The sequence below is a fragment of the Phoxinus phoxinus genome, assembly GCF_949152265.1.
Source record: "Phoxinus phoxinus genome assembly, chromosome: 5".
NCBI lineage: Eukaryota > Metazoa > Chordata > Actinopteri > Cypriniformes > Leuciscidae > Phoxinus > Phoxinus phoxinus.
The window spans coordinates 37,301,097-37,325,532 of NC_136880.1; the positions used below are offsets into that span (position 1 = coordinate 37,301,097).

Sequence of the window (24,436 nt, forward strand, 5' to 3'; positions counted from 1 at the left end):
GAAGCCGAAGGCTATCAGCAATGTTTGATCTTCTTTATTTTATTTATTCATTGTTGTCTTTTGGCACTCCCAACATTTGTATAAATCCATCTGCCATGTGGTGTATTCTGGGAATGGTTGAACATAAATGTGTACGTGTGTACCTACGTACTTGAGGACAAATGTGTACCCAGAAGTGAGCTAGACCTGACAAAAACTCCAAAAAACTCTTTTTGGGGACTTCTTTATTTGTTAAAAGGCATAATAACTAATACAGATTTTTCTGTTAGGGTTAGGTTATAGTATTTGAAGCTAGCTGCTTATGAAAACAACCGAAGTCTATGCAATGTCCCCGTTTAGATAGCTACGCAAATGTATGTGTGTGTCTGCATTATGTGTATTTGCGTATATATGCATGCATGACACTGAAAACAGGAGTAATGGCTGTTGAAAATTCAGCTTTGCAATTAAATTATACCTATTAAAATAGAAAATATTTTTAACGACATACATTTTTACGCTATTACCAATATTACAGCCAAGCCCTCCCCCCCACCCCCCCATAAAATAATTTGCAGGCTTGATGAGCATAAAAACTTCTTTCAAAAACATAAAAAAAATAATGTTTCCATTTTTTTGATCGATACTATAGGCTATACTGTATATAAAAAATTCTCTCTTAATCTCTTTCATTCAAAAAACAAACCACAATCACCCCATCAAGGCCAAGCGCATAGACCAGTGGTTACGAAACCAATTACCAGCAAACACTGTTCCCACGAGCCACAACAATAAACTCAGGAGAAGAACAGAACATAAACCAGCTGGACAAGAATAGTTGTTTGATTCTATCCATGTGAAAGAGAGACAATCGCTCACTATCGCACAGAAGATCAATAAATCTCCCCATCAAGCTCAGCATAAATGAATTTGGAAAGTTTCTCAGAGTCGTAATTGCTATAAGACTCACTTTATTCAATAGTAACGGCAGTGCAGCCATAAACAAAAACAGATCTTCTATATTGGATTTGCATCAACTAACCACAGCAGACATGCTGTAAACATCATCACCAAATGGAGAACGAACCACTTACACTGTGGTTTTTTTTTTTTCGTTGTTAATATTATTCTTTATCAGATTTATGTTTATAGAATATGATATTGTGTTGGCAGAGGGCAAGAAGGGAAAATAATCATCGTGCTTGAGGAATGGGAGAGATGGAGACAGTGAGAGAGAAAAGCATGGGGTGAGTTGTATTCAGCTGTCACTCAGGAGGGTTTTATGGGTCTAGTACATACTATCAGTGTCTGGATGACAGTCACACCCTATTAATCTCTTCAAGACAGTCTCACTCGTTCTCTCACAGGCCGTGTGTGTGTGTGTGTGTGTGTGTGTGTGTGTGTGTGTGTGTATATGTACTGATGACCAAAATCCCTGTGGGTCATCAGTGTTATGAAATGTAAGGTCATTAAAAAAGTCTTAAATGGTATAACAAATATTAATTATTGTAAAAGGTCTTATATTTGGGTATGGAAAAACAGGAAACGGGATACAGCCTAATGTGATTATTTAACGTCAAAAGTGCACTAGAATAGATTTTTATGCTTGAATGTTCAAAAAGCATAATTTTTTTTCAAATAATTTACATTACTGCTCAATCCCTCAGTGAAAGAGCAGAGCCATAGAGTTGTCTTGGTCTAGAAACTGTTGTTTAGAATGCTTCTGCGGTGTCTCTCTCTCTCTTGTCTTTTTAGCGTTGTTTCTCGCTTTCGTGTGTTTGGCAGTGAGTGTGACTGTGATTAATGTTGAAGTAGTCGTCCTGTTGAGGACCAGATGCAGGAAAGAAGAAGAGAGGAGACGTGGATGGTGTGAGATGAGTAGAAGGGGGAAGAGGGGGATGATGAGAGGAGAGCAGTCACACATCTTTGTCAGGATGGAGGATTCCTGCCAGCTGTGAGGCGGAAACCACAGGAAAACCTCTCGTTTGCGTTTTGGCAGGCACACGATACACACACACACATTCGTCCAGTGTTGTGTAATAAATATTCAGACTTTGAGCAGTATTAGATCAGACATTTACTCACAAGTTGCCCTGCAGCAAAGCAATAAATGGCTAAATGCATGAACACCAACCAGAGAACCGTGCCGTCAGAAAGGGTGAGTTTAATCAAGTCAAAGTGTTCCTGGCCAGGCTCTTTAATGCAAAATACATTTATTTATTTGATAGAATACCGTACATATTTATGATTTATATTTTATAATCGTACAATTTATATTTATTTTACTTATGCTATTTTATATCGTATTATTATTTCATCATTACTGTAATTTATAATTGTTATAGTATTTGTTGTATTTATATATTTTTATATGTGATATTTGTACACATTATATACTTTATATTATTATTATTTATTTATTTTTAAAATGTGGCAGTGCAGTGGACGTACAGGAAAAATACCAGGAAGAGTCAGCAGCTGTGTGTGTGTGAGCTTGTGGATTTATAAGGAAGGGGATTGGAGCTTCTGCCGTGCTTTAGATAAGAAAATTAAAAATTGATCACAAAGTTCACTCTCTCACACACACAGTGAGGGCTGGAAATCTCAGTTTTGCTACACAATGTGTGGAGTGGTAATTGTGTGTGTGTGCGTGTGTGCGTGTGCGTGTGCGTGTGCGTGTGCGTGTGCGTGTGTGTGTGTGTGTGTGTGTGTGTGTGTGTGTGTGTGTGTGTGTGTGTGTGTGTGTGTGTGTGTGTGTGTGTGTGTGTGTGTGTGTGTGTGTGTGTGTGTGTGTGTGTGTGTGTGTGTGTGTGTGTGTGTTGTTTAGATGGTGGATCCTCTCTCGACATGGGGATACAAAAACTGCAGAAAAGCAATTTCACCTCAGCCTCACCGCATCTGTGTGTGTGTGAGAGAGAGAGAGAGAGAGAGAGAGAGAGAGAGAGAGAGAGAGAGAGAGAGAGAGAGAGAGCGCACAGCCAGTAATTGCTAATGTGGAGCAAAGACGGGCCAGCAGTGCATGAACGAGAGAGGGAGAGAGAGACTCAAAGGCCGCGATTCAGAGCAGGGTGACACTTTGCTTGAGTCACCATTTTAAAAAGCATCAGATGGAAGTCTGGATGATGTGTAGAGACAGTCTGAGACAAGATGATTGCTAGACAAGATGTTATTTGAATACCCTGTGTGCATGTGTGTTGAAGGGTCATATAAGGGTGTCTTATTTGCCATATACATGCGTAATTTGCGGGTGGGACATGTCCCCACCACTTTTGGCCAGAATTGATCTTATCCCCACTCACCAGCGCGACTGTACCTAATACAATGGAAACCTCTCCAGATGACTAGTAGAGTATTCATTTAGTTTGTGTTAAATAAGAGGTGATCCAGTGCTGGAATGCGTTTAAAAAAAATTATAATGTCGAGTGCTTGATGCCAATATGTTCTCATGCAAAGTGGCTCGTGCAAAGTCTTCACAGAGACGCGCTCTTCTATCTACCTATCTATTGCGGAGACTCTATTCGTTGCAGTGAAATCACAAAACAAAATGCACACAAACATGTTCATGCTCTTGATATACATTAACTGATAAACATAATTAGTTTTAATAAAAAATAATATGAAGGTTTACAGGACTACAACCCAGAACCTCTGGCACTCCTAACAAAAGATCACCAGTCCATTAGGACACGCAAACATTGAAAAAAAGTAATAGGTTTACCTTTTTGATGTGTGTATTTGTGTGTGACCATCCATAAATGTGTGCATGTGTGTCGTTTAGCAGGTGCGGTGTGTATCTGTGTGTGTAGTCGCTTGTTTGACATCCGTATGCTCACTGCAGTCTATTCACCCGTGAAAACAGGCTGTGTGTGTGTGATGGTACAACAGCTGAGCGTACAGTTGTAGCGCTTTGACGAAGCAATGGAGAACAGGAAGAAATGAGGGAGGGAGAGCGAGAGGAATGAAATGGGCAGTGGGTTAATTTGGAGGCTGTGCATGTTCACTCAGGTGTGTCTTCCTTACAGACGGAGAGGCGAGAAACACATTGTAGCCAATCAGAGCGCTTGAACTGAGAAATGGGCTTCCATTGCAAAGGGCACATTCTCACGAAGCTATTAAACAAGTCCAATCACCCTCTCGTCTGACTCTTTCATCATACCGTGTGTGTGTGTGTGTGCTCCATTTCTGAAAGTGGCAGATCAATTCACTAGCTAAGTCCACACAGCAGGGAAGATGGCTGTTTGGAATGATTTTTTTTATTCACTTGGATTCTCTCTCTCTCTCTCTCTCTCTCTCTCTCTCTCTCTCTCTCTCTCTCTCTCTCTCTCTCTCTCTCTTTTACAGCTCCGTCCATTGTTCCCATAATGCATCAGGTCAGTTCTACGATGAAAAGCATCACGTTGTCATGGCCACAGCCTGAACAGCCTAATGGAATTATTCTCGATTACGAGCTGCGCTACTATGAGAAGGTAAGGTGTGTGTTTGTGTGTGTGTGTGTGTGTGTGTGTGCACGTGTGTGCACATGTGAGTGTGTGTGTGTGGATTGGTAAACCCTATTATGGGCACAAAATGTACCCACAAAGATGCCAATATCTGAAATCCCTGTGGACATGTTTAGTGCCCATGAGGAAAACAGCTTATAAATCATACTAAGTGATGTTTTTTGAAAATGTAAAAATGCAGAAAGTTTTCTGTGACGTTTAGGTTTAGGGGACAGAATATACAGTTGTACAGTATACAAATCGGTATGTGTAATGGAAAGTCCCCATAAAACACGAAAAGACAATGTGTGTGTGTGCGTGTGTGTGTGTGTGTGCTGCATTTGAGGTAAACTGCTCTTTTGTCTGGGTTCTTCCTAGAGAATTATGGGTGTTCTTCACATGTCACATTCATTTTAACACTTTTAATAAAGGACTGCAATTGCGTCAAATGGAAGAAAGACACTCAAAGGTCTATTTCATTTTACATTTGATTTGTTTCAATGAACTAATAAGTAAAATAGTGTCTGTGATTTTGGCAACTGGGATATGTTCTGTCATTTGTTTGTCCTGGAACAACATTTCTGTTTAATAAACAGACATGCAAACTAATCGAACTGCAAACCCTAACTATAACCATTTAAAGTCCCCCTGTAGTCAATCATTGTATGCCTTAAAAGTAAACTCATCTTTGATCTCCACAATGACATATTGAAACGTTTTTTCCTTGATTTTTTTATTTATTCATGCCTAAAATAGCTTGAATGTAACTACACCCTTGCCTCATTTTATATATGCGGTTCTATGAATATGTAAATCAGCCCCGCCTCCACTCACTCACACCAGCTCAGAGATCCTCTCGTTGACCTGATTGGTTACAAGGTAGTTTGTGACGTCACAACACCAGCGATGTCAAACAGCGTTTTTGAGACTGTCATGCAATGGTGTTGACTGAAAGCATATTAAAAACACCACATACACATATAAACAACATAGAAAGCTTGATTTTCACCACAGGGGGACTTTAAGAATTTATGAATTTGATACTTTTATCTAAATATCTTTGGTTCACTGTAGTTTTAAAGAGAAAATACTCAACAATGGTGTTGACTTATGAATTTGCACATGGTTTGTCTTAAAGCATATTAAAAACACCACATAGACATATAAACAACATTAAAAGCTTTATTTTCACCACAGGGATCTTTGAGAATTTGATGCTTTTATCCAAATGTTCTACTGAACTACAGGAACCTATTCCTCAAATCATAGAGACATGATTGGTTGATAATGCCGTTCAAACCCAAAATCTGATGGTTATAGCCCTAAGAAAAATAAATTATTTGAATGATTCATTCATGGTGGATAATCTCCAGCCAAAAAGTCCCGCCTTGCTTTTTTATTATTATTATTGAATATTGTTTGTCTGAAATGTCACATTATAAAAGTAAAATGGAGTGTGAACGTTTTTTCAGACAGTGCATTGAAGGGACGTCTCAGTGACCCCTTTGTGATGTCATTATTAGGAAGTGAGGTACAGTGTGGTTGCTAGGAGACAGCATTGGCGGGCGGGTGGTCGGGTTCAGTAGTTTCTCTGGCCGGTCCCTGCAGAGAGATGCTGAAACACAGACCCTCTCACACCAATTACACCTAATGATTCCAGAGCCTCCTGTGCTGACACACACACACTCTATAGCCGTCACCCCTTTTAGAGACATCATGGCAGAGCATGATGGACACGTAAAATAACACGCATATACATGCTCTCGCCAGCAGTTATGCCTATATTCCTTGTCTGATGTTTCTTTGAAATGTTATATATATGTATATATATATATATACTGTACATACATACCATACATCCAGATGGCTGGCATCATGCACTCGGCCAAGGTCTGATAAAAACACTTTCACACACTACATTTTCCAGGTCTCCATGCATTTACATACATATATCTGTATTTAATAAAGAACTATATAGTAATATTGGTCACACTTTAGATTAGGGTACAATTCTCACTATATTAACTAACTATTCACTACGACTTTTGCCTGAGTAAACTCCTACAGTAATTACTGCTTATTAATAGTTAGTAAGGTAGTTGTTAAGTTTAGGTGTTGGGTTTGGTGTAGGGATGTAGAATATGGCCTGGCAGAATAAGGCATTAATATATTCTTTATAAGTACTAATAATCAGCCAATGGATGAGATGAGATGGATGCTAATAAGTAACTAAACTAAAGTGTTACTGAAATATTCTTCACATCACTGTCATACAAAAACATTTTAATGACATTATTTGTGCTGTTTTTTTTAGTTAAAACATTAAGTTAAAACATAAGTTACCTTCTGCTGTTGTACATGAATCTTTGGGCATTAGTTTAATCCTGCTGTCAAATGCTTAGACAGATTGTTTGATTCGTGTAGTGAGTTTGAGGTGTTTTTCATATGGGCACAACTTTTTGTCTTTAAAATCGAATTGTTTCAATTTTTTTTAGTTAATTAGTTGCATTAACACAGTGGTTAGTATCATGATCATGAATAAAATCATCAATACACGATATACAGTATTGCCAAGCCTCAACCTCAAGTATCAACCCAATTAAAAAAAGCAATTAAAATGAACCCAGGTGTGATTTCCCTGTTAGTGCGGTGTGAACGCTGCCGTCTGAACCCTGGAGATGGGTCTTGGTCCACTTCCAAACGAACTCTGGTGCTGTTCGAATGAAATATAAACGCAACATGAACCAAAAATGGGACATGATGTCACAAGATGTGACCCTCAAAGGGACAGAATGCTCACACGTTTTTTTTTCTCATCATAGTCACGATGTTGCCCGTCAGTTCGGTACAGGCATCAGAACCGCGTCTACTTGCAGCAGATCTTCATTTGTTTGTGTGACGGAGGGAATCCTGCCACTGTTTTGAACTCTTCACAAGTTCTCAGCTGGTCAAAATACATATGTAATCATATGTAAAATATCATCACGCATACAACGAGTGCATTTAGCCCAGCACACAGCATTGTTTTGGATGTTCGGAATATACGTTATAAAAGCCGACCAATCAGGTTGTGAACGTATCCCTATGCCTTTAGGTTCGGTATCTTTAGGTTCGGTAAAATGCCAATGTGAACGCTAAGTGGACAAAACAAACCAAGCGAACTGAACTACAAGTGTGAACACACCCTTTAACAAACCATTTTCCGAGGTTTATTGTTTAATTTTACTATTGTTAATTGAAAGCATATTTTTTAAGTTGTTTCACCCAGCCTTGATTAGTAGAAACCACAATTTGTGAACATATGCACAGACTTTCTCTGTTTCATGTAGTGACTGAAGTCTACAAACACTGAACTGCATATTTCTCTGGAGGACAAATCTTTAACTATTGTCATTTCTGCAGTGATGTTTGGCAAGATAAATGAGCTGCGTTATGAAAATTGGTTTAATCAAAAGCTTGGGGATAATAATGTCTATATCCGGGATTATTCTTTCCTCTCGACAATAGTTTACTCAAATGCAAATAGCACAAGTGCAGCACTTATTTCCTTATAAATATGCATGTCGTGTAATCATATGCTGATTTATAAAACAGGCGAGGAGGAGGAAGGTACTTCAGAATCAGACACCGCACAGAAAATATCATTAATGCGTCTTTCTTTTAGGCATGAAAACATGAGTGATGTGGAAAGCGTGTTACGGTGCTTCAACCTCATCTGCTTTTTGAGACCTTATAATTACAGTCTTGTTCATGTTTTAGAAATATATTGGCAATATTGTTTTGATAACAGGTTTTTAAAATTTTGTTTACATGGTTCTTATTAGGAGAGGGTGTAAAGAAGCAGACTGATGGCACAGAAGTGTTCAGACAGATGTCACGAGGTCTGCTATGTTTGTGAGATGGCCACGCCCCTTTTGCCACTCAGTGAACCAATCAGAGGAAAGGGCAAGTTTAATATTTAGAAAAAGATTAACGGTGATGTGTGTACTTTTTCATATATCCATTTTCCATTGGTAACTATCAGTGTAGGGTTAGGGTATTGTTGGATAGTAGTATCGTGATTACCTTAATAATGTTACAAATACATACCTGAGTTACTTTTTCAGTTACAGTAAAAGCCTTCAGCCTGAGGCTTATTAATTCAACTTTTTGTGTGAAAGGGCCTTTACATTTGTCAAAAGTATAACTTTTGTTGTTATTTAAAACAAACAATCCAGCCCAGCCCAGGTGAGAAAAAATAATGCATACATAACATAGGCCTACTTTGAAGTTATCTTTCCTTAAAAAGTAACTAAGTAACACAATTAGTTACTTTTTAAGGGAATATCGCCTATTATAACACATTACATTTAACAGTAACTTTACCCAATAGAAGTATATACACTACCTATACACTATTTTTCAAACGTTTATTTGATAAAAAATAAAGTAAAACACTAATATTGTGAAATATTACAATTTTAAAAATTTGTTTTCAATTATTTTATTCCTGTGATGACAATGCTGAATATTCAGCATCATTACTCCAGTCTTCAGTGTCACATTATCCTTTAAAAATCATTCTAATATGCTGATATGAAACATCTAATATGAAATATTTCATATTATTTATATATAGTTACGAATAGAAGATGAAGTAACCAGTTCACCAACCAAGAATCACTATGTTTGCAAATTAAGTTAATGGTTCAGAAATGACACACTTCAACTTTAAATCTACAAAGCCTGTTAAAAAAAAAAAAAAAAGGACGAGGAATGCGGTCATCTGTCGGATCATAAATAATGAAATCGAGCACCTGGTGAAGGAGTCATATGTGTGAATACATTATTCTAGCTCCAGTCGATCTCCTTGAACTGCATCCGTCAAGATGAGATCAGCGCAATTCCGCTCGAGGGTCTTTTTACGGTTGGCTTGACAGCAGGACTGGCAGATGCTTATTCTCCAAGCCACCGTGACAACCTGAGTCCATTTCAGGCATGAGATCAAATTCGGTGGCTAAATCAGCAGAAATATAAAAATGTGACGGCACAGGCATGCTACAGGAGAGAACTGTGGGTAAGATTTAAAGTTTCAGCTCTAATTGAATCTAGTTCCACAGCTGTATGTGATTATCCTGTACCGTGTTCTGAGCAGCCGCAAAGCCAACAGGAACGTGCGTGACTTGGTTTAGACTTCGCAAATGAAATCCATGTAACGTTACACTGTACATGCACGGGGACTCTGAATTTGCGAAACAAGGGAGTTTTATCTTTAGAGTGTCTTTGGTTGTATCAATTCTGCGAACAGATGTTCTGTACTTGCTTCTCTTGCCTAAAGGTCCGACAAGCTTACTGGTTGCTACAATTCTTATTATCTTCTAGTAACTCAGTTTTCATACTGTAAATATGTCTAATCTAAACCAGTGTTTCTCAACAGAATAGGTTCAAAGCGGGAAACGTCTTGAAAATAATGTATTATTCCACTTTTTTTTAATGAATGCAAATTGTATAATATCCAAAGTACAAATTTCCAGTAATTGTGCAGTTAATTCTCATATTCTATTTTCAGAAAATGTTGGAATATTTTTCGTCCCCAAATTAGTCACTACCGAAATATAATTTAATGCAAAGTGTTATATTGACCTATTAAGATTTTGTTTACATCTACCTTGTAAATATATTTTTTATCTTATTAAAAAGTTTTCACAGGTAATTCAAGTGTAATTTATGAGATTTGTTGTATTTTTAATCTAATCTTTCTTTGTAAAAGGCATACAGTTAGTCATACTGATTTCAAATTTAATAACATCATAACATCTTAGTTGATAATTCCAAATAATTCAAAATACTTTTGACAAAACATCCCATGTTTCTGCCGTGACTGCACATTTCCGATAGTGAAAGTAATCTTTTGGTAGCAACCATAGTAAAATGCAATATAGAAGCATGACTGTTTCGGTAGTGACAAGCCTAGCTATAGCCTAGCTTAAAAATGCTAATCAGCACATGGTTACTAGCACATGTCTAAACAGTTGTACACACATACAAACTACATTTTATGGAATAACACCCAAAAAAGTTTGCTTAATTGCAGAAAAAGGGATTTACTAGTGACGTTCCTTAAAGTTACACACAGATTTTCAGACTTTTGAACACATTTACCTCAAAATGATTGGCCCTATCTACTCACTATGTCTATGAGAGAGAAGGACACAGGAATATTCCCTTATCAAAAATGTAGGGGTGTATTTAAAATCAGTCTCAAACAATGGACTAAAACACACTGTTTAGGTAGTGACATGAAAACGCAGGACACATTATTTTATATAAAGTTTCATGATTTACAAAGAAAACATAAAATTAAGATATATTTTTTAAATATATTTTTTTTAAACAACAGATAAAAATCGCAAAAATTATTTAAATACAATTTCCATACGTTTAAATTTAGGGGTTAGGGTTCGGGACAGCCACCTCCCAATTGAAAGTACCGAATAATTGATGATTTGAGCTTACTGATATTTTAAATAGTATTGTTGGTACCAATAGATAATAGATGTTTACTAATATCCTTCTAAGACTTTAATTATTTGTAAATGTGTTTTTTTGGTTGTGGGACAGCAGTTTGCACCAGCTCTGTAGAATGGCCCATAATATATATATTATTAAAAGAGAATGCTTTCCATATTTTTTAAACAAAATAGAAACCAGACTACATTAAACTTTAAAAATGCTATCTTGTAAATCTGAAGCGAAACCTTCTGAGAACCACCAGTCTAAACAGACCTCTCGTCTATAACTTTTTGTGGCTGCACTTGCTCACTGCTGGAGGGGCTTCAGTTTCTCACCTTTGCAGAGACTCTCCACAGAACTTCCCAACTCCCTTCAAAAGAGCTGCAGGCTGCCACAACTTAGCTGTCAATTACCAGCAGAAGCTGTCACTTCCAGTAACGCAGAAGGCTACGCTGCATCTCCCATACTGGGTGAGATAACTACCTGGACCCTTATAGATGTAGTGCTGGTTTTCTGGGCCAAGGGTTCATGAGTTTCTAACCTCAATCATCAAGGCTAATGGAGAACTGGCGAAGTCTGGCCCAGTGCCGCCACATTTCCTGTGCTCCCCTAAATGCTGGGATGTGTAATATGAAGCCTGAGAGATCTAAAATCAGCTACGCTAAACTCCACGACCCTGTCCGGCATTTACAAACAGATATGGGATGGTAAGTTGCAATCTCATAAAAATGCCTAGTGTATCCGAGCCATTAGGAGAATGTGACCAGGCTATTAAAATCATCGCTTGCATAAAACACTCTCTAAAAGCCTCTTGGAAGAGACATTTGCACTAACGCCATCATATTCTGTGGTTTATTTACTGCAGTAAAACTTTCAGCTCTGTAACCCTGAATGCGTCGAGATCAGGCACCTGCATGCTCTTACATCTCACCCAGGTCATCTGGAATCTGAAAGCTACGGGTCACAGCCTACCCCTGTGCAAACATCAGCTTTAGCCCTCACCCGGTGAGCAAAAACTGTTGCTGGAGTGTAAATCTGATCCGACGGAGGGTTGTGTCAAACTCAGATGACCTGCCGGCAGTTGAACTGTTGAAGCAGAGATTTACATTGGCTGTACATTTTTTTGACTCATTACTTGAAAATACATTTTTTTCACATAAACTATGTAAAGCCTCACATATAATTTAAAAAAAAAAAACATTTTATTGGACAGTTTATTGAACCTTTAGACAAAAAAAAATAAAATAAAATTGCATATGCATTTTTTGTTGAGTATATTTGATGGATCAGATTATGTAATTCTGATAGATCATACAAATGCATATACAGTACAGTAAATATCATTTGTCACTCTATGGGCCCTATTTTAACGATCTGAAACGCAAGTGTCAAAGCGCAAGTAACTTTGTGGGCGGATCCCGGCGCTGTTGCTATTTTCCCGGCGGGATAAATGACGATTGCACCTGGCGCAAATCTAAAAGGGGTTGGTCTGAAGTAGCTTCATTATTCATAGGTGTGGTTTGGGCGTAACGTGAAATAAACCAATCAGAGCGTCCTCTCACATTCCCTTTAAGAGCCGGCGCGCTTGTTCCATGGCGGATTGCTATTATAACGGCGGATTTGCCAGCGCACGCCAGGAGCAGTTCACAGCCGAGGAGACCGACGTTCTCGTCAGGACCGTAAAACGGTCCTTGTAAATTTTCCTTGTAATAATGTATGATTTGCAAAAATGAAAACTGCTGCGTCTGTTTATATTAGAGAATCAAAGTGGATGCGCGTTAACACGCTACATTATGGCCAAGCACGCGCTCTTAAAATACCACATCACTAACGCGCAACGCGCCACTGTCTTTAGACTGTTTTTTTCCTGGTCAGTGGCGGAATTGCTTTCTAAACCTGGAAAATAGCACCAGGGAAGTTTTGCGCCGGAACACGCCTTCTCTTTGCGCTGAACCGCCCCCGCGAGCGCAAGTTCATTCCCTAATTTACCGACGTGCGTCTGTGGAGGGAAAAGTCCGCTGTGCGCGGGAGCAAAATAGGAATGATACATGCGTCGGTGTACAAAGTCAATTGCGCTGGGTGCAAGATAGGGCCCTGTATCTTCCAATAATATGTCTAAGTAAGATGATATTAAAATGCTTAGTTATATGATCAACTCTCTGTAGTTTGTATTGTAAGGTTAAACATATAATGCAGTGCAATACAATAATTGGGAGATGTGCAAATAAACATTCCTCAAAAGCCTGTTTGTGTCATTGGATACTTATAACATGTTTGTTTCTAAAAATGTATGGATAATCAAGTAAAACTAAGTTGCTTCAGTCCAGTAATTGTTCATCTTGATTCAAGATTTCTGAATCTGTTTATAATTTAGAGGCCGTAGAAATGTATGTAACCTTAAATTGCATTCAATGAGCACCAGCAGAGAGAATGTATGCATAAATTGTTCATAAATATATTCATGTTAATCATAAATCTATTCTTTATCAATTTAGTCTGTACATTTAGTGCATACAGTATATCTAAATAAATAAAAACACTTAAGCATACCCTAATACAGTGCATTGGTGTATATATAAAGTTACTTTTTGTAATATCTATTAAATGATTTGTTCATCTGTCACTATATCGTAATGTCTTTTTATTTATGCATTATATTCATTTTCTGATTTTTTACACGATTAATTGGGTTTGATTTGATTGGTTAGATAATTGCCATAGCATTTAAGTAATTTGCTTTAAAAAAATCATTGATTGACAGCTCTACTTGTTACTTAAATTGTTACAATTTAGTGTGACAATTTTCATAAGAGTAGTTTTATGAATGAGTAAAAAAAAATAGAGTTGGAAAAGTAATGAAGAATGAAAGAAAGACATCATTTTCATGTCTCAGATGTGACGGGTAACCTTTAATTTAAGTCTAATTACAATCCCTTCTTCACCACGCTCTGTCTCTCTCAATTTTAATTTAAGTCTGCTTAATTGGCATGACAAAATCTGTACGTGTGTATTGCCAAAGCAATGCAGCTATACTGCGTACAACATGTCTGCAATGTAAAGTGCAATAACATGTTAGTTCAAATTAGTACATACAGTATCAAATTTTAAATAACAGAATAAAGAAGTAATACAAGATATACAGTTTAGCTAGATGAGGGAAACATCAAGTCAGGCGGATCCTGCACTGTCTCTTATATTGTGGCAAACACATAGCAGTGCTTGGGTTCTCCTAATAGGAACCGTTTTTCATTGTTTGATAGTGTTTTATTTTTTGATAGAACATTGTCCGGATATCTTTGTATTGTGTGCATTCTGTTAGAAAGTGCAACTCTGTCTTGATTTTGTTGTGATCACGGTGTGTGGACTCAACCTCTGTTCCTGCGGCAGCCATGTTTTCCTGTCTCTACTGAGAGCTTGTGTCCACTGAGTCTGTACTTGGTCAAGGTGGTTCTCGGTCAGATAGTCTGCCATGGCTTATTCTCTCTATATGCCCAAATAGGATTGCATTTTACTTTGTTGTTGTGTTTGAGTTTCACAATTAGTGATGTAATTGTGTTTCATTTGTGCTGTAATTTGGTTTAATTGAATAAGTTTGTCAGTATTGTTCAGTATCAGTGTGATGAGGGTCAGTAGATGTGCTGGACCAGTCGAGAGAAGGGATTGGTTTCTTTGCTCAGCTCTTGGTATTGCACTAATAATGGCATTAGTGAGGGTCACTGAATTTGAGATGTTTCCGGAATGTCATTGCCCTTTTACAATTAGTGGTTATTTTTGCCTAATTCTGCCCTGCATGCATTATGTGTTGTGAGCCGTATCCTTACAGAGCTCTGCATGCAGGATCTCAGTTGGACGTTTTCCCTCATTTTGTGAATTCTTCATTTGGATTTGTCAGTTGTCTCCACACCCCACTGCCATAGAGGGCAATTTGCTCAATCTAATATTTGATCCTAATATTTTCAGCTAAATTTTAATTGGGATCTCTATAAGACTCTCTATTTTTCTGTCTTTTTTCTCTCCCTCACTTTCTCTCTCTCTCTCTCTCTCTCTCTCTCTCTCTCTCTCTCTCTCTCTTTCTCTCTCTCTCTCTCTCTCTCTCTCTCTCTCTCTCTCTCTCTCTCTCTCTCTCTCTCTGATCTCTGTCTCTCAGAGTTTCATGACAGAAGATAACTTGCTTTTAAAAGGTCAGGGCCTCCATTAACTGCAATAAAAATGGAATTAATGCGTGTGTGTGTGTGCGTGTGCGTGTGTGTGCACGTGTTTGTGTGTGTGCGTGTGCGCGTGTGTTTGTGTTTGTTTTCAGGCTTGCTGGTTTTAGCCCAGAGGTAGAGAATTATGAGTCATCTCATATTGGCATCTTTAAAAATACATTATGCTTCATTCAGAATGTCTCTCAGTTAACATGCCAACATTAGTCTTCATAAACAATACTACAATATTACATTTCTCTAATAGAACGCTCCATAATAACAAGCCCACGCACGGCAAAATCATAATCCATAAAAGCCCACGTACGCTGTTTGATCTCTGCCTACAGCACTTTGTGATTCTCCTGTGCTTGCTGCCACTTCTCTCTCTGTCTTATCTGTAGACACTCCGTCTCTACCGAGAGCGAGCGACACGTACAGCTGCATCCCTCACAATTCTACAAACACTTTGTAAACAGATTTGTTGATTTATAATGGTGTAGTGAGCTAGTCGCGGCAAAACTAGACTGCTCACGTTATAGTTTACAAATTATTATTTGATGCAACTAGAGTGCTTCTCAACCAATGGTTATGTTTTCTTTTTAAATCCATGACTAAAAAAATCTTTTCAGAATGGGTTTGATCTTACTTGCAAATGAATAATTTTAATCAGTAGATTCGCCACATCATATAATAACTTAAGTTCATATTTTGAAATTGAATTTGATTGTAGCTAAATATTTCTTTGAATCTGTCAGCATTATGCAGCACGTGCAGCAGGAAGTGTAACCCAGCAGTCAGTTGGAAAGCGATGCTGTTATTAAAAAGATATGAAACCATACACAAGGCCAATACAAGGTTTTGTTTCAGTTGAATGAATTCAATCTCAGCGATCTGTCCATGCTGTGCTGAATACAGAGTTGAACCCATAGCTCAACACATACAGTGCCAGTCTGAACCATAGAAAGAATCTCAAAATCAGTGATCCAGGTAACCAATGAGGTCTATAATACCTATCTGTAAGCATTCTCATTCATCATAATGGCATTTCCTCGGCTGGCACATGAACTCCCTGGAAGTATGCTTATTAACTGGGTAGTTTGGGCTCTTTTGTTTATTTTTAATAAAATAATTATAATTTGAAGTAAAAAAAAATGTTTTAATTAAATTAGAGCTGCACGATTAATCTCGATTCAAACACCCACGCGATCGCATTCCTAAACGACAACGATACGCTGGTGTCTATTAAACTGGAACAATCAAATCTGTTTGTGCTGCCACTATAGTTTAGATATAAACACTGATGTCTACGGTAGCGATCAAAATAGAGCAAATCCCCTTTTGAAAGTAACTTGCAACTTCAAATAACGATAGTATCGATACAATTTTCTACACCACTAGTTGGCGAGATCGTTTATCGAGATTCGTTCAATAACGCTTATTCATCCATTAATGAGTATTTACGAGTGAGTAATATAATTTATTCAAACCGATGTTTTTATTGGCTTTTATTTTTATTCTTTCAAAATAATTAAACATTTTTAAATAGACAGCAGCAATTAACTGAACCATGAATTTCACCAGAACCATGTATAATATGACATGTTATTATGTCCAGTTGTCTGTTCAACTAAACATAATTGTGGGAGAATCGTGATCTATTTGAAACAAAAAACAAACAAAAAATCTTGATCCTCAATTTATTCAGAATCGTGCAGCTCTATATGAAATGTAAATTGTATGTTTTATTTGAATTCAAAATAAATCCAAAATAAATTGGAAATCGCTAAATAAAAAGTTGCCGGATCGTCATTGACAAAGTGAAACAGATTGTTGTGTATGACAAGTTGTGAATGTGTGCATTTGAATTGTATGCAATAAAAAGATACAGTAACACCATAAAACAGCAAAAACATCTCTAGCAGGCTGCAATGCATACAAAAAGAAATGTACAGTTAAAAAATGTGTCAATAAAACAAATATATATATTTTTTTAATTATCTATAAAAATGTTCGCAATTTGAGTAAAAAAAAAGTGATAGCAGGAAGAGTACATATTGAAATATACCCCTATGATTCAGAATTGAATTTATAATTTAATTTGCGATTCTCTACACAGCTTTAGCAGCTTATGCAAATATGTTCTTTTAAAAGCAATGTTCCCCAGTACTGCCTTTGTGTTTCATCGGCTTTACCAGTTGGTATTGCCATCCTGCGAGCAGAGGTGGCATGTGCCACCCAGTTGGGGGAAGTGGCACTTTGCCATGCCAGCCGTGCCATGTTCACTGGAGGATGTTTGAGATGGTGTGTGTGTATGCGGTCCACGGTCCATTAACAGAAGGACTGATTTGACACCAGCCCCGTCCCCCTGTTTGCGTGATTGTGTGTGTGTGTGTGTGTGTGTGTGTAAGACAGGCAACTCCCTTCAGCAGGACAGATTGCTTTGCTGGTCTATGGCGGTGGCACCTGCCTCCTGCCAAAACAGTCCCACTGCTCACTGAGGACCTGCTGAGAGCCGTGTCTGTCTGCCTTGGCAGCCGCTCCTATTGGCTGCCTGCCACAAGCCCCTCCCACTTTCCACACCATCTTGAGGTGCTAGAAGTGGGGAGGGACTTCCCATAATCCCCATTTGACTGACAGCGGGAGTGGGCTGCCCCCTGAGGGGGTTTCACTGCCGGGGGAAGAGTAGCCAGATCAACATGTAAAGCAAAGCAGCACACTGGCTGTTCAGAATAGCACTACTATATTATGCTTACTAATTTTGAAGTATGAGCAAATCAAGAGCAACTGATTTTTAACAATAATTTATTTGTATACACAAAATTAGATGCAAAAATTAAATAACAGAATAGTTTTATGTAATTGAATACTTTAAAAATTAATGCAAAATAATTATACATTTTAAATCAAGTAGAAAGTAGAATTAAAATATGATAAATTATTATGAATAATTTTTAAATCATATTGTTATTAAAACATTTGCTTAATCAATCATGTAACTTGATCAAATCATACAACAATTTGGCATGCTATAGTATAATATAACCGCTTGCATACTGTCTCCCATACTGTTTTTAAATGCCCAGGGGAAGCATGCTGTGTTCTAAGAGCAGTATGCAAGGAGTAGTATGCTAGTATTTGATTCTGAACATGTTCACATGGGACATTCTGCAGTTTCTTTCAGATTAATTTGTTTGGCCACAATCAAAGGCATCCTTGATAAGACGTGAGAGTCTTTAAGAAATCACAAAACAGAATCTGAGATCGTTTGTTCTGCTCATTATAAAGAGCTGTTGTTTATTTATTTATTTTTAAATCGTGTTAATTTGTGTCTCTCAGCACTGCGGTGAGTTAATCTCCAGAACACCAGTGTTTCTGACAGGTTTTAAGGCAGATTGTGATCTGTCGCAAAGCATTTAAAGGGTTAATAACCCCCCAGAGCTAATGGGGTATGCAAATTTAGGTGGAAACACTATTTTGAGTTACGGTTTCTGCTTTTAAAGTGCCCTTATTTTGCTGTTTTAAAGGCTCCCATTTTAGCTCTGGAGGTCTCCTACAGTCGGTTTACATGCATCCAAGGTCAACAAACGTTTTATTTTTCTCAAGATATACATGCAGGTTCATCTCTTCTTCATCATCTCAGTTTCTGAAACTATTCGATCAAGGATTTGGTCTCTCTAAACCCCTTCTTTCCGAGAGTCTACTCTGCTCTGATTGGTCAGGTGACCCAGTCTGTTGTGATTAGTCTACCGCTTACAGTGTGTGTGGGACACAAAACGCTCATTACCAAATCTGGCTTCCTCCGCCATAGTATATTCAGTGATCCGAATCCGAACAGTAACAATGACGTTGTTTTTACCGTATCAAGTCTTCATCCTTTGGGAGTGCATGCAAAGTGGATTTGCTTTCACAGAAAACAGCATCTTCTTGACATGTCCATCACAAAGCAAACCCTTCCAGACTTCAGCTACATGATTTTGAGGGCAGGTCAAAGGAAACGTTGTTCACAGGTAGCCAATGAAGAACATTGAAGAACAAGCTGGCACTTAGCAAATCTGTTACAAACCTCTGTAGGTTATTGCAGGAGGTAAGGCTGGAATTACCGAGGACTCGTTTCAGGAAGATCAGAATCAGTTCTTTATTTTTTGAAGACAATACCTCCATTTATCGTGCACTTAACACACTACATGAAAGGTAATCTTCGAAAGAGCATATGGGCTAGTTCACCCACAAAATCTTGTAATTCAGCAAATATTGATTGAAATGTCATCCTGTTCCTGAATCCTGACACAAATTTGTCATATGACTTCAGAATACTCACAAGCTTTATATAATATATATGCTTTATGAGTTGACAGAATCCATCCCCTTTACTTCCATTTTATGGAAAAGTTTAGAATAATCATTGAACAAAAAGAAAGTAAGTCATACAGGTTTAGACACACACACACACACACACACACACACACACGTGTGTTCATCTGCCCTAAATGACACTAGCTGTTCTTATTTATTGATGGCCCAGCGGTGAGGTCATGATGGTGTTTGTGAGTGTCCTTCATTATTTATATGTCAACGCTCTAGTGCACTTCATGTGTGTTTTATGGCTTGGATGATGTCAGGTGCAGACTCTTTTCATTTCTGCTCATTCTCCACCGTGAGGATGACACATATTTAGACATACTGTCTCGTTCTGTAAATTACTGACAACTCACCAAAACCTTCTGCCCCTTCACACATCACTCATACACGATATGAAGCTCAATTATTAATATCACTGTTATTTTTCCCCCTGATTATTGTTATTATGTTGCAGTTGTTAAGAAACAGATTTCGCCTTCGGTCATCACAGTGGGGGTTTTCGTGTGTAGCGTGGGCTTTCAGCGTCGTGCTGCTGTGAATTTTGATGAGACCTTGAAAACTAAATTGAATGTTGCTGCATGTCTTGCTTTTCTGTATCTGAGAGTCTTTACTAAATCGGTCTCCTTTTTCTCACTCCCGAAATACGGTTTCATTTTGGCACTTTTTGCTTTCGCCCCCATACAACACAAACACAGAACAAAGTAAAAAGGAACTGACAAAACAGACACAGAAAAAAATGTGACATATATAGATCATAACGGTATTTGGGCAGGTAATGTAGGAACAAATTGTAAATATGTATACCATTCAAACTTTTTTATTATTAGTAGTACTTTTATTCAGTAAGGATGCAGTAAATTGATCAAAAGCAGCAGTAAAGATGTTTATTAAGTTACAACATATTTTTATTTCAAATAAATGCTGTTTTTTTTAACTATCTATTCGTCTAAGAAAGACTGTGAAAAAATGTGATACTGTTTCCTCAAAAATGTTAAAGGTGCTGTATGTACATTTTTGACTGTTCTAGAGCATAAATATACCATAATATATTTGCAGATAGGAAACATGCGGAGTTCACATACTCGTTTCTTTGAAAATTTCAACCGATATCTGTCAATCTTACATACTGCACATTTAAAGGAACCGTATGTAAGATTGTGGCCAAAACTGGTACTGCAATCACTTTCAAATTACTGTAGAGCGGTGTATCCCCTCCCCCTCCCCCTGACTCGAGGTTGCCAGATAGGCTGCAGGATCCAGCAGGAACGTAGGCTGCTACAAGGAGCTTCCAATGGCAAGACTAGAGCAGAGCTGGCAACCCGGATGCCGAAACACCACTGACTTCGTGATTGGTAGATAGGTGGAGGGTGACGCATCAGGCCAAAACACAACATGCCAACATCAACATCAGTTGAGGGCTGCACCTGAGACACATCTCTCTGTAGGCAAGGGCGTGGTTAGCTGGTACTCTCTTACATCACAGGGTACCACAACTGCCAATAGGAAAATTCAACTGCAGTAGCCACCGTTCAACCTGAAGAGGGCGGCACTCAGACGTTTTTACACCATATATTGTAGAAATAAAACACTTTATACCCAAATGTCAAACAATTACTTGAATCAATGAACAGCATTAATAAAGCCCCAGTCTTACAGATCATTAACTAAAAAAAAGTTGTTTTAGGGTTTAGTTACCCTTTAAATGCAGCCTTGGTGAGAAAATAGTGTGTCTGTCCAGCTTAAGTAAGTTCAGTGTTGATTCATCTCTGTAAAAATCATTAGTTATGATTTTTATAACAAAATTAAGTCATCTTCAATAATAATTTGTGATAATTATGAGTGATAACTGTTTAAACCAGTGTCATTGCTTGCCAGTGGATTATGCTGTAGCCTATATTTTAGTGTTTGAACAGATGCACACACTGAGGTCACGCATTACATTATCAATATAAGGATATACATCTTGTTTGTTGCATTTTTATAACCGTCTATAGTTGAAATGAACCAGTCTAATTCAATTTTCACACACAAGATTTCATACTCTTATCTGTTCAGTGTCTTATATCATCATGGCACATTTTTATTTGAGCTGACTGATGAGTGCAAACTAAAATCCAATGGAACCGCATCAATAGACATTAACTGACAGGTGAATCAGATTCTGTGTCCTGTGAAAAGTATATTTCTCAAAGTATTCTTTGCCTTTCATCTTCCAAATTAACAGGAACCTTTCTGGTTTCTTATGTTTTTTTTTAAGTATAAAAGAGGCTTGTTTTTAATGTTAACGTGAAACGCTGTTTACCACGCATTTCACTTCCATAACGTGATTATATTCTCCAATGAATTGAGGTATTCAACGTGAAACGATGTATTTCGATTTTTCGATCAGAAATTAATTGGATAAATTGTCAATTTCTATGTCATGTTGACTTGAAAGCTGCTTTGGAAAAAAATCTACATTGCTAACTGCACTATATATTTAAATGACAATAAAATAGTATATGCCATTTCTTTATTTTAAAAACGCACTCTAATGCACGGTACACATTCCCAGACGAAAGATGACCAATCGTGGCGATTTCTGTGGTCGTGGCTCCTGAACGGGTGGTCCTACATCTTACAGTGAGAGAGGTTCCAAGAAGGCCATTGTCAGTGTCAGAAATTTAGCATGATCATGTTTGCTGCTACGACATACGTCTACTGACTAGCCAATAATGCAACATCAAATGGCGTTTTGATCAACGCTACATGGCGCTTAAACTTAAAACCACTTACCTCAAGCTCCATTTACAAAATTGGCATGCCAAGTTAGCCTCTTTTCCCTAGCCATGACCTCGTCCATATTCTCCTCTTTCGCTTCCTTGTCCTTCTCTTTTTTCAGTGCACATAAAAACCACAAGGCGTTTTTCAATATGGCGGATGGCTAACGTATCTCGGCCCATAGAAACAGCCACTAGTGTGTATGTGTGTGTGTGTGTGTGTGTGTGTGTGTGGATACGTGTGTGTATATATATATATATATATATATATATATATATATATATATATATATATATATATATATATATATATATATTTAATGTCAGTCCTGACCCCCCCACTAGGGGTCGCCAAGCTCACTCTAGTCTGAGGGTTACAAGTAGGGATAAAACGGTTACCAGTTTGATACAATTCCTTTTGAATGTTAAAATAGGAGACTCCTTGAAAAAAAACACTGCTCTAATGTAATAAAGACAGTTATGATAACAGGATGAATTATTTGGCCAATTATAGTCTACCACCCTCTCTTTCTCTCTCTACACACTTACACACACTTTCTCTTGGTGAGGTGTTGATGGAGTTTAGAAAGTGAAATCTCATCACTTTTCACTCACACACATTACCGTCTCGTCTGCTCCTAAATGTCCTTTTTTTGATGGAATCAGTGCTCGTCTACGGCTGTTCAAAGAGCCTCATTTTATTAAACTCCCCATCCAAAAAGGAACGTGTTATTGCTCAGAGCCAGAGGTTCTATTTTTATAGCTCACAAGCTTAAATAGAGAGCTCAGTTTTCTTTTCTTTTAGGTATCAATGTCATTTCAGATGTTTCTCCTATAATAATTTTGGAGAACTGAGCACGTGCTATACAGCTATACAGTTTAAATAATCATCATTTGGACTTTGATGAGAATAATTTGAGCTTATATTGAGATCCTCTGACTGTTATTGCAGACCTTGGTATCTTGAAAAATCCGAGCACAGTTTGTGAGATTGTTTAGATCTCTTCTAATACTCTAAAAGAGACAAATATGTAAATTTTAGGGTACGTTTTTTCTAAAGGGAAACATCTGATATGTGATGGCCTCCATTTGGTCTCATTGCTATCTGGGAGAAACAAATGTGTGAAATCTGTAGCTGTTTGAAAAGCGTGTCCATCTCTCTCTGTCTTCTCTCAGGAGCTGTCTGAGGTGAACGCCACACAGGTGAGGAGTCAGACGAATACGGCTCGTGTGGACGGACTGCGGCCAGGCACCATGTATGTGATGCAGGTTCGAGCCAGGACTGTTGCTGGTTTCGGCAAATACAGCAGCAAAATGTGCTTCCAAAGCCTCACAGATGGTACGAACCCCCACGCCAATGCCTGTGTGTGTGTGTACAGTATGTGTGTGTGTGCGGAGGCGCTCTTTGGATCTGGGTGATTTCATTCCTTGAGCAGATTTTTTTTAGAGTTGTGTCGAAAGAAACGCTCCACTATACTATTTTTTATGCTCTGTATATTTTTGTATGATCATCACTATAGCTCCTTTCACACAGAGATTCCGGAAAATACGCTGATAATGTGTCCTGGGATTAGTCCCGGGTTCATTTGATTTTGGTTCATTCACACTGCCAGTGATTTTCTGGAATCTGTGCGTTCACACACATCCCGTAAAAATCCCATAAAGACACGTGACTTCATGATGTGACGTGTAATGTTTTAAGTTTGCTTATGATCTGCAAAACCACGCTTATACATTCTATTTCCTGATTCGATCATAAACTAGTGTGTCATCCATCCATCTATCTATCTATCTATCTATCTATCTATCTATCTATCTATCTATCTATCTATCTATCTATCTATCTATCTATCTATCTATCTGTCTATCTGTCTGTCTGTCTGTCTGTCTGTCTGTACATCTATCATGCTTTGTTGTCTTTGTTCGTCGTAGGAAACTTATTTACTCATTCTTTCTAACACTGTCTTCACTCTCTTTCTCTCTGTTTTTTCACTCTCTCGCTCTCTCTCAGCGGAAGTGAGTGGCTGCGTTTATTGTGTCTTAGGGCTCATTTCATTTATTAGTTCTGAAAACACACACACAAAGGAAAAATTCAGTTTGTGGGTGCATTTTATCTTTTTCCAAGTCCAGTCTTTTTCTGTTTTGTTAATATTCTTTGGGAATGTAGGCCATTTCAAACTTT

The 24,436-nt window shown here is 37.9% G+C and overlaps 1 protein-coding gene across 1 annotated transcript in view; it reads left to right on the forward strand.

Moving 5' to 3' along the window:
- The window catches only part of ephb1 (EPH receptor B1), a 229,684-nt gene that overhangs the window by 160,739 nt on the left and 44,509 nt on the right, over window positions 1-24,436 (forward strand). Inside the window, exons 6-7 of the mRNA XM_079613436.1 lie at window positions 4,321-4,445; window positions 23,431-23,593. Of these exons, the coding sequence (XP_079469562.1) occupies window positions 4,321-4,445; window positions 23,431-23,593 (288 nt within the window). The remainder of the gene's footprint in view (window positions 1-4,320; window positions 4,446-23,430; window positions 23,594-24,436) is intronic.